Below are 14,371 nucleotides of genomic sequence, written 5' to 3'. Positions count from 1 at the left end.
TGGATTAAAGGGCAGGCTTGTTTAACTTATATGCAGAGTACATCATGAGAAACGCTGGACTGGAAGAAACACAAGCTGGAAGTCAAGATTGCCGGGAGAAATATCAATAACCTCAGATATGCAGATGACACCACCCTTATGGCAGAAAGTGAAGAGGAACTAAGAAGCCTCTTGATGAAGGTGAAAGTGGACAGTGAAAAAGTTGGCTTAAAGCTCAACATTCAGAAAACGAAGATCATGGCATCCGGTCTCATCACTTCATGGGAAATAGATGGGGAAACAGTGGAAACAGTGTCAGACTTCACTTTTTTGGGCTCCAAAATCACTGCAGATGGTGACTGCAGCCATGAAATTAAAAGACGCTTACTCCTTGGAAGGAAAGTTATGACCAACCTAGAGAGCATATTGAAAAGCAGAGACATTACTTTGCCAACAAAGGTCCGTCTAGTCAAGGCTATGGTTTTTCCTGTGGTCATGTATGGATGTGAGAGTTGGACTGTGAAGAAGGCTGAGCGCCGAAGAATTGATGCTTTTGAACTGTGGTGTTGGAGAAGACTCCTGAGAATCCCTTGGACTGCAAGGAGATCCAAGCAGTCCATTCTGAAGGAGATCAGCCCTGGTATTTCTTTGGAGGGAATGATGCTGAAGCTGAAACTCCAGTACTTGGGCCACCTCATGCGAAGAGTTGACTCATTGGAAAAGACTGTGATGCTGGGAGGGATTGGGGGCAGGAGGAGAAGGGGACAACAGAGGATGAGATGGCTGGATGGCATCACTGACTCGATGGACGTGAGTCTGAGTGAACTCCAGGAGTTGGTGATGGACAGGGAGGCCTGGCGTGCTGCGATTCTGGGGTCGCGAAGAGTCGGACACGACTGAGCGACTGAACTGAACTGAAAGGGCAGGCAGGAAACGAACTAAATTCAATCGCCGTGCTGAGGAGCTTTGCTGTCAGCCAGCAAGCTCAGACTTCCTTCAAAGGGAGGCTGAAATGGCCTAAGCAAGGGCTTGCAATTGAAATTAGCACAGCCCCTGTTCCAGCCTGGGGCAGAGGCCTGCCTGAATGCGCAGGTCACGTGGTGTGGGTGCGTGCACAGGAAAAGCGCGGGAAAGGTGGAGAGGGCTGCGCCTGCGCAGTAGCAGGCAGTCGGTTAGTGCGCAGACCTGCCCAGCCGAGGATGGAGGCATGGAGCCGCCCCAAGACATGGAGAAGGTTTCCAACACAGAAGATGATCACAACAGGCGGGTCCATTCCCTGTACACAGCACCGTTATTTCAGAGAATTTCCCAAACCAACTTGGAAAACATGCAAGCGAGGGGGTCGGAATTCTCTTCTGCAGCCTGGACCGTCCAGGGGCGGGACAAGACCTCTAATCTGTCCAAAGTCAAGTCCAAGGAGGGTCCTGGGTACCGGCTGCTGAATGTAAGTGGGGGGTCTGGCGGATGGAGTCTGTCCCCTGACCCCGTAGAGGGTCAGGCAGGACCAAGGGGTCAGTGTGCCAGTGGAGGGAGGGAAACCTGCCCTCGTTTGGAGAGTGGTAATACAAAGAAAGCTGAGCGCAGAAGAATTGATACTTTTGAACTGTGTGTGGTGTTGGAGAAGACTCTTGAGAGTCCCTTGGACTGCAAGGAGATCCAACCAGTCCGTCCTAAAGGAGATCAGTCCTGGTTGTTCATTGGAGGGACTGATGTTGAAGCTGAAACTCCAATACTTTGGCCACCTGATGCCGAGAGCTGACTCATTTGAAAAGACACTGATGCTGGGAAAGATTGAGGGCAGGAGGAGAAGGGGACCACAGAGGATGAGATGGTTGGACGGCATCACTGACACAATGAACATGGGTTTGGGTGGACTCCGGGAGTTGGTGATGGACAGGGAAGCCTGGTGTACTGCAGTTCATGGGGTCGCAAAGAGTCGGACACGACTGAGCGACTGAACTGAACTGAACACCTGAGGACGAGTTTTCTTGTGGGGCACTGACAGTTATTTAACTTGTCAGAGCCCCGTTTAATTACTGCCTACCCTGAAGGGTTGTCTGAAGAACTAAAAGAATAATATAAAATATTTAATGCAGTGCGAAGTAAAGCGTTAATAGATGTTAGCTGCTAACATCATCATACTCATCACTGGAAATTCATTTGTCTAAAGGGCTCAACTCCAGAAACATCAGTTAGCTCTCTCTTTTCAATGCCTGAGGTTCTTATACATGGCGTTGGCGTCCTGTTCTTAATTACGTAAATTTGTATCTGAAGTGTGTGAAACTTGAGTTTAATTTCCATTTAGAGAAGGCGATGGCAACCCACTCCAGTACTCTTGCCTGGAAAATCCCATGGACGGAGGGGCCTGGTACGCTGCAGTCCATGGGGTCGCTAAGAGTCGAACGCGACTGAGCGACTTCACTTTCATGCATTGGAGAAGGAAATGGCAACCCACTCCAGTGTTCTTGCCTGGAGAATCCCAGGGACAGCAGAGCCTGGTGGGCTGCCGTCTGTGGGGTCGCACAAAGTTGGACACAACTGAAGCAACTTAGCAGCAGCAGCAGCGGTGGTACTGCCAAAACTTAGAGGAAATGGAAAAGGGGAATCAAACTGAAACTCACATTTTCAAAGTCTGTTAGAGTGTTATTAGGAAATTTTGCATTCTTTGTTGTTCTTAAGTTTTTAAAAATAGTACAGTATTTATCAGGAAACAATTCGTATACATAAAGATATTGTTCTATTAGGAAACAAACAGTACACAAATTTAAGGAATTGAATTTGCCTTCTAGTTCTTGTATATCATTTTTATATTTAGATTCCTGATTTATTTGTAATGTGTGGTATGCAGTCTGGATTTAATTTATTATTTTCCCAAATAGATGTCCCAACACCATTTCTTAAAAAAAAAAAAAATCTATCTTTGCCCTAGAGTTTTGAGATGCCTCATTTATGCATAAGATTTAAGCTTTCATATATGTTTTTTTTCTGGACTTCTATTCCATTGGTGTTTATCAATTCAAGTGCCAAGACCTTACAATTTTTTTAAGAAAAGATAAATCCTTTGTTTCAGGAATCTTTAACATGCTGAATGCCTTGTGAATATTCAAGAAGGGAATATGAAATGCAGCATTTCCCAAGGTCAATCATATTTAGTAGGCATTTCCTATATATTTCATGACTCTACCTTGGGAAAGGTAGTTAAGACCGTACTCTTTTATTTAAAGACTTAAAGTATGTTTTGAAGTCTAGTAGGGCTGGACCCCTTCCCTTTTGTAGTTTTCTTTTCCTGTAACTTCCTGACTATTCTCACTCTTTATAAAAACTTTGTTAACTTGTTTATCTCATAATAAAAGGCTTTTAAAAAACTAAAGATTACATTACATTTGTAAATTAAGTAGAACTGACATCTTTATGATGTTGGTCTGTCCTATCCAGAGATGTTTTTCATTATTCAACTCTACTTTTGTGTCTGTCAGAAGTGTTTTAAAGTTTTCCTCTTAAGAGTTTTGCACACTTCTTGTTAAGATTATTCCTCAGGTGGGGCTTCTTCTGCTTTATATACTTCAATTATTTGTCTATATTAAGGCTATAGATGTCTGTATGTTAATTTCATGTCCTGCTTCCTTATTGAATTTTTTAAATAATTGAGTTAGTATTATTATTAATTCTCTAAGTTTTATATATATTTGAAGATGATCTTGCCTCTATTTGATTTTTCTTGCCTAACTGCTTGGACTAATGCTACCAGTTAGTAACATGTTGAGTCATATTAGAGACAGTAGACAACCTTGCCTTGTTCCTGATCTTAGTAAATGTTTCCACTATTTCTCCACCAAATGAAATATTTGAAGGTTCAAACTTCAAGTACTGGCTTAATTGCTATTTTTGTGAGTGTTTTAACAGGAAAAGTTGTTGAATTTTGTCAGGGGCCATTTATTAATAAATATATATGGAAATAATTGCATAATTTTTCTCCTTATATCATAAGGAGAGATTCATTATTAGTGAATTTCCTATTATTGAACCAACTTATTACATTCCTAGAATTAATCTCTCTTGATTATTGCATATTATTTTCTTTGTGGTATTAGATTCTGTTTTTATTATTTAGTATCTTTGTATCAATATTTTTGTTATATTCATCTATTGGAGAAGGAAATGGCAACCCAATCCAGTATTCTTGCCTGAAGAATCGCATGAACAGAGGAGTCTGGTAGGCTACAGTCCATGGGGTCGCATAGAGTTGGACACAAAAAACCTCTTGATAAAAGTGAAAGAGGAGAGTGAAAAAGTTGGCTTAAAGCTCAACATTCAGAAAACTAAGATCATGGCATCTGGTCCCTTCACTTCATGGGAACTAGATGGGGAAACAGTGGAAACAGTGTCAGACTATTTTTTTTGGTCTCCAAAGTCAGTGCAGATGGTGACTGCAGCCATGAAATTAAAAGACGCTTACTCCTTGGAAAGAAAGTTATGACCAACCTAGATAGCATATTGAAAAGCAGAGACATTACTTTGCCAACAAAGGTCCGTCTAGTCAAGGCTATGGTTTTTCCAGTGGTCATGTATGGATGCAAGAGTTGGACTGTGAAGAAAGCTGAGCACCAAAGAATTGATGCTTTTGAACTGTGGTGTTGGAGAAGACGCTTGAGAGTCCCTTGGACTGCAAGGAGATCCAACCAGTCCATCCTAAAGGAGATCAGTCCTGGGTGTTCATTGAAAGGACTGATGCTGAAGCTGAAACTTTAGTACTTTGGCCACCTCATGTGAAGAGTTGACTCATTGGAAAAGACCCTGATGCTGGGAGAGATTTGGGGCAGGAGGAGAAGGGGACAATAGAGGATGAGATGGCTGGATGGCATCACCGACTCGATGGACATGAGTTTGAGTGAACTCTGGGAGCTGGTGATGGACAAGGAGGCCTGGCGTGCTGCGATTCATGGGGTCGCAACGAGTCGGACATGACTGAGAGACTGAACTGAACTGAACTGAACTGAAGTGCCTTTGCATTCATCTGTAATTTTCTTTATGGGTTTAGGTATCAATGCTATGCTTGCTTTGTAAAAAGAATAAGAAAGTTTTCGTTAATGGTGCTATGGGATACTTAATTTTTGAATTTGGTAGAATTCCCTGTGAAATCATCTGGGCCCGGTGCTTTTCATTGGTGATAGCTCATTGCTAGCTCTCTCTCTCTCTCTTCTTAAATAGAAAGTGGTCTGTTCAAACTGTTTACCACTAACAGCATCAATTTTGTTGAATTGTATTTCCTTAGGGGATTATACAGAGAAGGCGATGGCAACCCACTCCGGTACTCTTTTCTGGAAAAGCCCATGGACAGAGGAGCCTGGTGGGCTCCAGCCCATGGGGTCGCTAAGAGTCAGACATGACTGAGCGACTTCACTCTCACTCTTCACATTAATGCATTGGAGAAGGAAATGGCAACCCACTCTAGTGTTCTTGCCTGGAGAATCCCAGGGACGCGGTAGCCTGGTAGGCTGCCGTCTATGGGGTCGAACAGAGTGGGACGTGACTGGAAGCGACTTAGCAGCAGCAGCAGGAGATATACATTATATTTAGGTTTTAAAATACATTTGGAGGTCCGCAAAGTAGTCTTTTATGGTTTTTCAAAGATCTTATTTCTTATTTGTGTCTTATCCTTGTATATTGATTAAGCTAGCTAGTGGTTTGTGTATTTGTTGGCTCTGTAGATCAATTTGGGCTTCCTAGCAGCTCAGTGGTTAAGAACCTGCCTGCCAATGCAGGAGACGTGGGTTCAATCCCTGGATTGGGAAAATCCTCTGGAGAAGGAAGTGGCAACCCACTCTAATAGTCTTGCTTGGAACATTCCATGGACAGAGGAGCCTGACAGGCTACAGTCCATAGGGTCTCAAAGAGTCGGACACAACTGAGCACACACACAGTCATAGATCAGTTTGAGAATTGATTTTTTAACAATATTGAATCTTTCCAGTCATAAACATAGAAGTTTTCCATTCATATAGATCTTTAATTTCACTCAGGAACGTTTTATAGTTTTCAGTGTACTAGTCTTACATTTCTTCTTTTAATTTTACTAAGTATTTTATTATTTTGATGCTCTTTCTAATGTAATTGTTTTCTTTTTATTTCCAGATTTTTCATTGCTAGTATATAGAAATGCAGTTGATTTTTATATTTTGTTCTTATAGCCTAAGACCTTGCTGAACTCAGTTGTTAATTCTAGTAGTTTCTCTCTTTCTTCCTCTTCTTTTTTTGGTGGATTTTTAAGGAATTTCTGTATACAGAATGGTGTCACCTGCAAATAAAGATAGTTTTAGTTCTTTCTCTCAAATGTGGATACTTTTTCTTTCTTTTTCTTGTCTGATTGCCGTGATAGAACCTGTAGTACGATGTTGATTAAAAATAGAGTGAACATTATTGCCTTACCAATCTTAAACTGGAAAACATTCAGTCTTTCACCATTGAGTGTGATGTTGGAGAATTTCCCATCTATTCCTCGTCTGTTCAGAGTTTTTATTTAGAATACATTTTAGAACTTCCCTGGTGGTCCAGTGGTTGAGACTCTGCACTCCCAATGCAGGCGGCCCAGGTTCAATCTGTGGTTGGGGAACTAGTCCTACATGCTACAACTGAGATCAAGTGCAGCCAAATAAATAAGTAAATGTTTTTTTAAAAAGAATATATCTTGATTTTGTCAAATACATTTTCTGCATCTAGCTAAATTATGTCATTTTGTCCTTTATTGGACATACTAATATGACTTATTATATTAATTTTATTACATTGATTTTTCAGATGAAAAAAATCCCACTTTGTCATGGTGTATGGTTCTTTTTAATATGTTGTTGGATTTAATTTACTAACATCTTGTGGAAGATTTTTGCCTCTGTGTTTGTAAGGAATAATGATTTATTGTTTTTTCATCTTGTGATGCCTGTCTGGCTTTGGTATTAATATAATACTGACCTCATAGAATAACCTGGGATGTGTACTTTCCTCTTCTTTTTCCTTGAGTTTGTTAAGGATTGTAAGTATTTGATAGAATTCACCTGTGAAAGTTTGGGCCTAAGTTGTTTTTGTTTGGTTTGGTAGGAAGAGCTTCAATTAGTAATTTAATTTCTTTAGTTGTTATAAGTCTTTCCAGATATTCTTCCTCAATTTTGATAATATGTGCCTTGATAGGCATTTTTCCATTTCATCTAAATTTCTAATTGGTTAACATAAAATTGTTTGAGGTTGTAAGTAGTTACCTTATATGTCAATAAACTTTTGCAGATTCAGTGAAGTTCAGGATTTGTGATGGAGGCCATTATCCTGGATTATCTGATGGGCCCTATGTGTAATCACAAATGTCCTTATAAGAGAGAGATAGAGGGATATTTGGACACACTAAGAAGAGAAGGTAATGTGACCAGAGGTAGAGGTTGGAGTGATGTGACCACAAGCTAAGGAATGCTGCCCTGTTGTCAGAAGCTATAAGGCATAAGACTGGATTTTTCCTTAAAATTTTGGCCCAGGGGGACTGATATTAGACTTCTGGTCTACACAGCTGTGAAAAAACAAATTTTTGTTGTTTTAGGTCACCAAGTTTGTAGCAATTTGTATAGCAGCTACAAGAACTAATACAATGCTATTTCTTTATAACCCTTTTAATTTTGTAAGATCAGTGGTATACCCCTTTCTTTTTTGGTTTTGGTCATTTGTAACCTCTATCTTTTATCTTCGTCAGTATAGCTAAAGATTTGGCAGTTTTGGTGATCTTTTCAAGAACCTACCTTTTAGTTTCATTGATTTTTTTTTAATCTTAATAATTTCTATTCTAACCTTTATTTTCTTCCTCTTGCTTACTTTGAGTTGAGCTTGCTCTTATTTTGCTAAGTACGTTTAATGCTGATTTTCAGCTGAGCACTGCTTTAGGTGCACTTCATGAATTTTGTGTTGTGTTTTCATTTTTATCCAGCTCATAATGTATTCTGACTTTTTTTCTTCTTTGGCCCAGAGCTTATTTACAAATGTTTTTAATTTCCAGGATTTGTGTATTTCCCAAATTTCCTTGTATTCTTATAATTTATTCTGTTGAAGTAGGAGAACATTCTTTGTTTGATTTCAATTTTGCCAAATTTTATTGAAACTGGTTTTATGGGCTAGTATATGGTACATCTTACAGAATGTCCTATGTGCAGTTAAAGCTATGTATTTCGGGGGGTTTTGTTCAATATTTTGTTTGTAAGATTCATTCATGCTGTGTGTACGTGTAGTTATTCATTTTCCTTGCTTTGTAATATTCCATTGTATGAACATAACACATTATATTTATCCATTCTATTATTAACAAATATTTGTGTTGTTTCTATTTTTTGGCTATGGTGAATAATACAGCTGTAACTGTTCTTGTATATGTCTTTTGATACACATGTTTTTACATTCTGTTGAGGATATATCTAAGAATGGAATTTCTGGGTCATTATTATGTATATATTCAACCAAATACCAAATGTTTTTCAAAGAGAATATACCAATTTATATTCCCACTGGCAGTGTGGAGTTCTAGATAATCTCCATCCTTCCATTTCATAGTGCCAGTCTCTTAATGGTTAGGCATCTCAGGGAAGTGTAGTGGTATCTCTTTGTGGTGTTAGCTTTCATTTCCCTGATGACTAATGAGGGTGAGTTCCCTTCCAAATGATTATGAGTGATCTTATAAACTATTTTGTGAAGTGCTTGTTCCCCATTTTTCTGTTGGATTGTCTAACTTTTTCTTACTAGTTTGTATACTTTTGTGTATACATTCTAGTTATAGGCCCTTTGTCAGTTATACTAAACATGTTGCAAAAATCTTCCAGTCAGTGTCTTATCTTTTCACTTTCCTCTGTGTATGTGTGTGTATGTGTGTGTGTGTGTGTGTTCTTGGTGGTGTCTGACTCTTTGTGATCCCATGGACTGCAGCTCACCAGGCTCCTCTGTCCATGGGATTTTGCTGACAGTAACATCTATTTCTGCTTTATTGACTATGCCAAAGCCTTTGACTGTGTGGATTACAATAAACTGTGGAAAATTCTGAAAGAGATGGGAATACCAGACCACCTGATCTGCCTCTTGAGAAATTTGTATGCAGGTCAGGAAGCAACAGTTAGAACTGGACATGGAACAACAGACTGGTTCCAAATAGGAAAAGGAGTTCGTCAAGGCTGTATATTGTCACCCTGCTTATTTAACTTCTATACAGAGTACATCATGAGAAACGCTGGGCTGGAAGAAGCACAAACTGTAATCAAGATTTCCAGGAGAAATATCAATAACCTCAGATATGCAGATGACACCACCCTTATGGCAGAAAGCAAAGAGGGACTAAAGAGCCTCTTGATGAAAGTGAAAGTGGAGAGTGAAAAAGTTGGCTTAAAACTCAGCATTCAGAAAAGGAAGATCATGGCATCTGGTCCCATCACTTCATGGGAAATAGATGGGGAAACAGTGTCAGACTTTATTTTTTAGGCTCCAAAATCACTGCACATGGTGACTGCAGCCATGAAATTAAAAGACGCTTACTCCTTGGAAGAAAAGTTATGACCAACCTAGAGAGCATATTGAAAAGCAGAGACATTACTTTGCCAACAAAGGTCCGTCTAGTCAAGGCTATGGTTTTTCCTGTGGTCATGTATGGATGTGAGAGTTGGACTGTGAAGAAGGCTGAGCGCCGAAGAATTGATGCTTTTGAACTGTGGTGTTGGAGAAGACTCCTGAGAGTCCCTTGGACTGCAAGGAGATCCAAGCAGTCCATTCTGAAGGAGATCAGCCCTGGGATTTCTTTGGAAGGAATGATGCTAAAGCTGAAACTCCAGTACTTTGCCCACCTGATGCGAAGAGTTGACTCATTGGAAAAGACTGTGATGCTGGGAGGGATTGGGGACAGGAGGAGAAGGGGACGACAGAGGATGAGATGGCTGGATGGCATCACTGACTCGATGGAGGTGAGTCTGAGTGAACTCTGGGAGTTGGTGATGGACAAGGGGGCCTGGTGTGCTGCGATTCATGGGGTTGCAAAGAGTCGGACACGACTGAGCGACTGAACTGAACTGAACTGAATACTGGAGTGGGTTGCCATTTCCTCCTCCAGGGATTGGAATCCGTGCTTCCTGCAACTGCTACATTGACAGGTGGATTCTTTACCACTGCGCCACCTGGGAAGCCCCTTCACTTTCCTAACGGTGTCATTAATAAACAAAAGTTATTAAATTTAATGTGGTTTACTGTTTCAAACTTTTTCTTTGTGGTTATTGCTCTGTGTTCTGTTTTAGAAATCTACCTATATCATCTTCTAATTGTTTATATCATGAAAACGTCATGAAAATCTTCTTCTGTATTATCTTTTAATCGTTTTTCCTTTCACATTGAGATCTACAATTCACTGTAACTGATTCTGTGTGTGTACTGTGAGGTATGTGTCAGGTTTTCTGTTCTTTTTTTCCCTCTCCTTTTTTCCCTTTTGCTCTTCATTCTTTTCTCTTCTTTCCCTTCTCTCTCTCTTTCTGCTTTTTCTTCTTTCTCTCTCTTTCTTCTGTATGGCAATTTCTACTTACTCATTTGAGAGTGTTTTTTACCCCACTATTCTTTAGTTCCGTCTTTGTCACAAGTGAAGTTTGCATAAATGTTTGTTTCCAGACTCTCTAATGAGTTTATTTGGTGCATTTTTCTATTGTTATGCTAATGCTAATTCCATTCTTCAAGGGTTTCCCTTGTGGCTCAGCTGGTGACAAATACGCCTGCAATGCCGGAGACCTGGGTTCAATCCCTTGGTTGGGAAGATCCCCTGGAGAAGGGAAAGGCTACCCCCACTCCAGTATTCTGGCCTGGAGAATTCCATGGACTGTAGAGTTCATGGGGTTGCGAACAGTTGGACACGACTGAGCAAGTTTCACTTCGCTTCACTTCACGCTAATGCTGTTAGACATTAATAAATAATGTCTTTATTTCTTTAATTTTTAAGTATGTCATCCTGTTTTTCTTCAAGATTGTCTTGGAAAAGCTCATCAGTTTCCACAGGAAGACTTGTTGGAACTTTGATTTTGATTGCCTGAAACTATAGCTCAATTTGAGAAAATGAATTACATATATTTATATATAATATAAAATAATATCTAATGTTTATATGTAGATATGTATAGTTATTTACATATAAGCATGTATAAAATATATATAACATTATACTTATGTATAATATATACTTATTACATAATATAAATTTATATATATAAATATGTATAAAATACAACTTCTTTATGCTTTTACACTTATTTATTTTGTCTAGGCTCCTCTTCCCCTAGTCTTTAATTTTTTACTTTTTCAGACCTGCTTGAAATATTGTCACCTCCTTCCCTAACACTCTTTCTCCTCACTCCCCTTATCTGCCCTGTGTTTATGCAGTGGTTTATAGGCATCCTGAATGGGGCTTGGTACTGGAATCATAACCCTTGCTTCTAATTAGCTCCAGAGTTGTGACCGTTAGTACTTTCAGAAAAGTGGACAACCAAAGAGGGAACTAAGTATTACCTTCATCCAAGGCATTCTGGTGATGAGTCACAGTTGAAAACTATTATGGAATTCTTACCTCCATATCATATTGAAGGCAGTGGGCCTATCAGATGGAAAAGGTGTTCATTCTGAGCAGACTGTGCCGAGATGGGCATACACATGGGAACTGGCAGCTTCAAACCTCCAGAAAGACAGATTTGTAAAGAGAGACATGGGCATCTAAATGTGACTTCTTAGCAATATTCTCCAAATTTCTTTGACTGCACAATATTATCAGTAAAAATATGTGAACATCTTTAACCAATGTTTTTAATATTCATTTATACTTTATAAAATGTAATGCAATTTACTTTATAGATTCTACAATATACAAAAATTAAAAATTATAAATAAGCAATATTTCTAAAACTGATTTTTAATTCATTTTGTTTATTACTGGTACAGAACTCAATAAATATCACTATTTTTGAAAAACATGATTTAATACTTAGTGATGTAGTGGTTTGAAGGTCTGGTTTAAGGCAAATGTATTTCAGTATTAGGTTTTTAATGCTGTTATATTTAGAAAAGATACCTTTAAATATTCGAAATTCCAATTGGAAGCAATGCTTTTTCATTGAGCCTGTTAAATCACAGTACTCATTTTTCATTTCTGTCATGTTATTCAAGGTTTTTAGCTCACATGTTTTGCATAAAATGTTACTTTTCTGATTAATTAGTTATGGTAAACTCTGGGGAGGGCTTTCATTTTTTTACATTTAAAAGGAAAAATGGTCTCTTAAGCTGCTGGTGGGCTTCCTTGGTAGCTCAGCTGGTAAAGATCTGGAGAATCCTCATGAACAGAGAAGTCCATGGGGTCGCAAAGAGTCAGACACGGTAGAGTGACTAAGCACAGCACACAGCACACAACCTGCTGAAACTCTTCACTTGTGAATTTTTTAAACAAAAGTGTTTCTAAATTTTCAAGTGTGCTCATAACACATTTGCATACACATAAAGTAACATTAGAAGGAAATATTTCCAGTAGTTTTTAAAATGTTCTCATCTTAATGTGAGTTTATTTCAAAAAGATAGTTATTTTCTTACTCATTAAAATGTCACCACCTTACTCTGAAAGGACAGATTAAGAAGTATATATTTTAAAATATTTGCTAGTTTGTGTACTACTGACAGCCATGGAAGAAAAGTTTAGCAAGTTGAAACATTTCTTTTTGTAAAACCAAAGTGTATGATGCATCTTTATGTTTACTAACTTTTTAAAAGGGTTTTGCCATGAAATTTCTTGTGATCAATGTTTATCTATTTTTGCAAAGTAGACTAGATATTCTACTACTCAAGGTAATGTAATTGATTGACCTACTTAATTAGCAAACGCAATACCCAAACTGTTTTTAAGAATTCCATGCACCTGTAGCTTGTACAATGAATGACAGTATCTGACCAATCAAATAAATTATTGTTTTTCCATGTATAAGATATGTGCAGAGAATGAGTAAAGATAAACTCCTTCTTCTCAGCATTTGTTTTTCTTATAGTGAAACTGTCATTGTTTTTTAACTTGTCTTCAACACTGGGCTGAACTTCTCAAGGGCAGGAACATTTCAAGCTGAAATCAACACAATGCCAGGCATATAATCCTGCCAGTACACTGCTGCTGCTAAGTCGCTTCAGTCGTGTCCGACTCTGTGCGACCCCATAGACGGCGGCCCACCAGGCTCCCCTGTCCCAGGGATTCTCCAGGCAAGAACACTGTAGTGGGTTGCCATTTCCTTCTCCAGTGCAGGAAAGTGAAAAGTGAGAGTGAAGTCGCTCAGTCGTGTCCGACTCTTAGCGACCCCATGAACTGCAGCCTACCGGGCTCCTCCATCCATGGGATTTTCCAGGCAAGAGTACTGGAGTGGGGTGCCATTGCCTTCTCCACTCCAGTACACTACTGAATGTTAATTGATGTAAGGATAGTGAGTTGCCATTAGCACTAGGAGGGGGAGAATGCTAGGAGAAGGTAAACCTGTATGTAGGCTGGTGGGTTTTCAAGGAAAACTGTGGAATGGGGGAGAGTGGTCCAGAAAGGCCGTTGGAAACAAAGTGCAGAGCGATGTAAGTGAATGTAGAGGCTTTTAAATAGAAGTGCCAGGAGGGACTTCTGTTCAAGGTGGGGCCAAAGGCAGCAGAGAAAAAAGGCAAGTGGAATTAATTGGAATTAAAATTCTCCACAGGTTCAGGAGAAATTCTATGTGGTGTCAGAGGCTTTATGAGACTAGTCTTTAAAAGTTTTGTTCAAGGTTCTAAATAGAATTTTGGCAAAGAGTTGTTTTGCTCATGCTGCTGCCATTGAAGAGAGCTCTGCTCATATGAGGAAGGAAAAGTAAAAAAGATAATAAAGTGAGGATTGTTAAGTAAAATGCCAAATTGTTAAGGCTAAGTTGAGTATTAGTATTCTAAAGAAGTTTTTCCTAATTATTTTGTAGTTATTAAGATGCATTTTCAAAGTAGACTTCCATAAGAAGATCATTAAAACATTAGAAAGTATGGTGTTCCATATTAAATACACATAGACTGTACACAGATTGATATTTTTGTAACAGTACAGTAATTGTCATTCAGTTAGCTTAACCTGTGAATTAATCATATATAAAAAGCACATTAAACCACAGATGCAACAATAACAAAATGATCCAAGATATATATTAAAAAAATGTTTTCAGTACACCTCAAATATTTGTTTTGTCCTTTAAAACGAAATTTTCAACATAACTAAGGATTTATGCATATTATATGAATTAAACAAGTGATTCTTAAAAGACACAGAACAACAAAGCTTTTGGGAAATTTTTCCTTATAGATAAGACCATGTTGATTCAAG

General features: G+C 38.8%; 1 protein-coding gene across 1 annotated transcript in view; it reads left to right on the top strand.

Moving 5' to 3' along the window:
- The first annotated feature begins 949 nt into the window (after window positions 1-949).
- The window catches only part of C2CD6 (C2 calcium dependent domain containing 6), a 137,852-nt gene continuing 124,430 nt past the window's right edge, over window positions 950-14,371 (top strand). Inside the window, exon 1 of the mRNA XM_006080530.3 lies at window positions 950-1,423. Coding sequence (XP_006080592.3) covers window positions 1,064-1,423 — 360 coding nt within the window. The 5' untranslated portion in view covers window positions 950-1,063. The remainder of the gene's footprint in view (window positions 1,424-14,371) is intronic.

This window comes from Bubalus bubalis, chromosome 2 (assembly GCF_019923935.1).
Source record: "Bubalus bubalis isolate 160015118507 breed Murrah chromosome 2, NDDB_SH_1, whole genome shotgun sequence".
Classification (NCBI taxonomy): Eukaryota; Metazoa; Chordata; class Mammalia; order Artiodactyla; family Bovidae; genus Bubalus; species Bubalus bubalis.
Note: the sequence above shows the minus strand (reverse complement) of the source record. Positions and strands in the feature narration are given on the sequence as shown.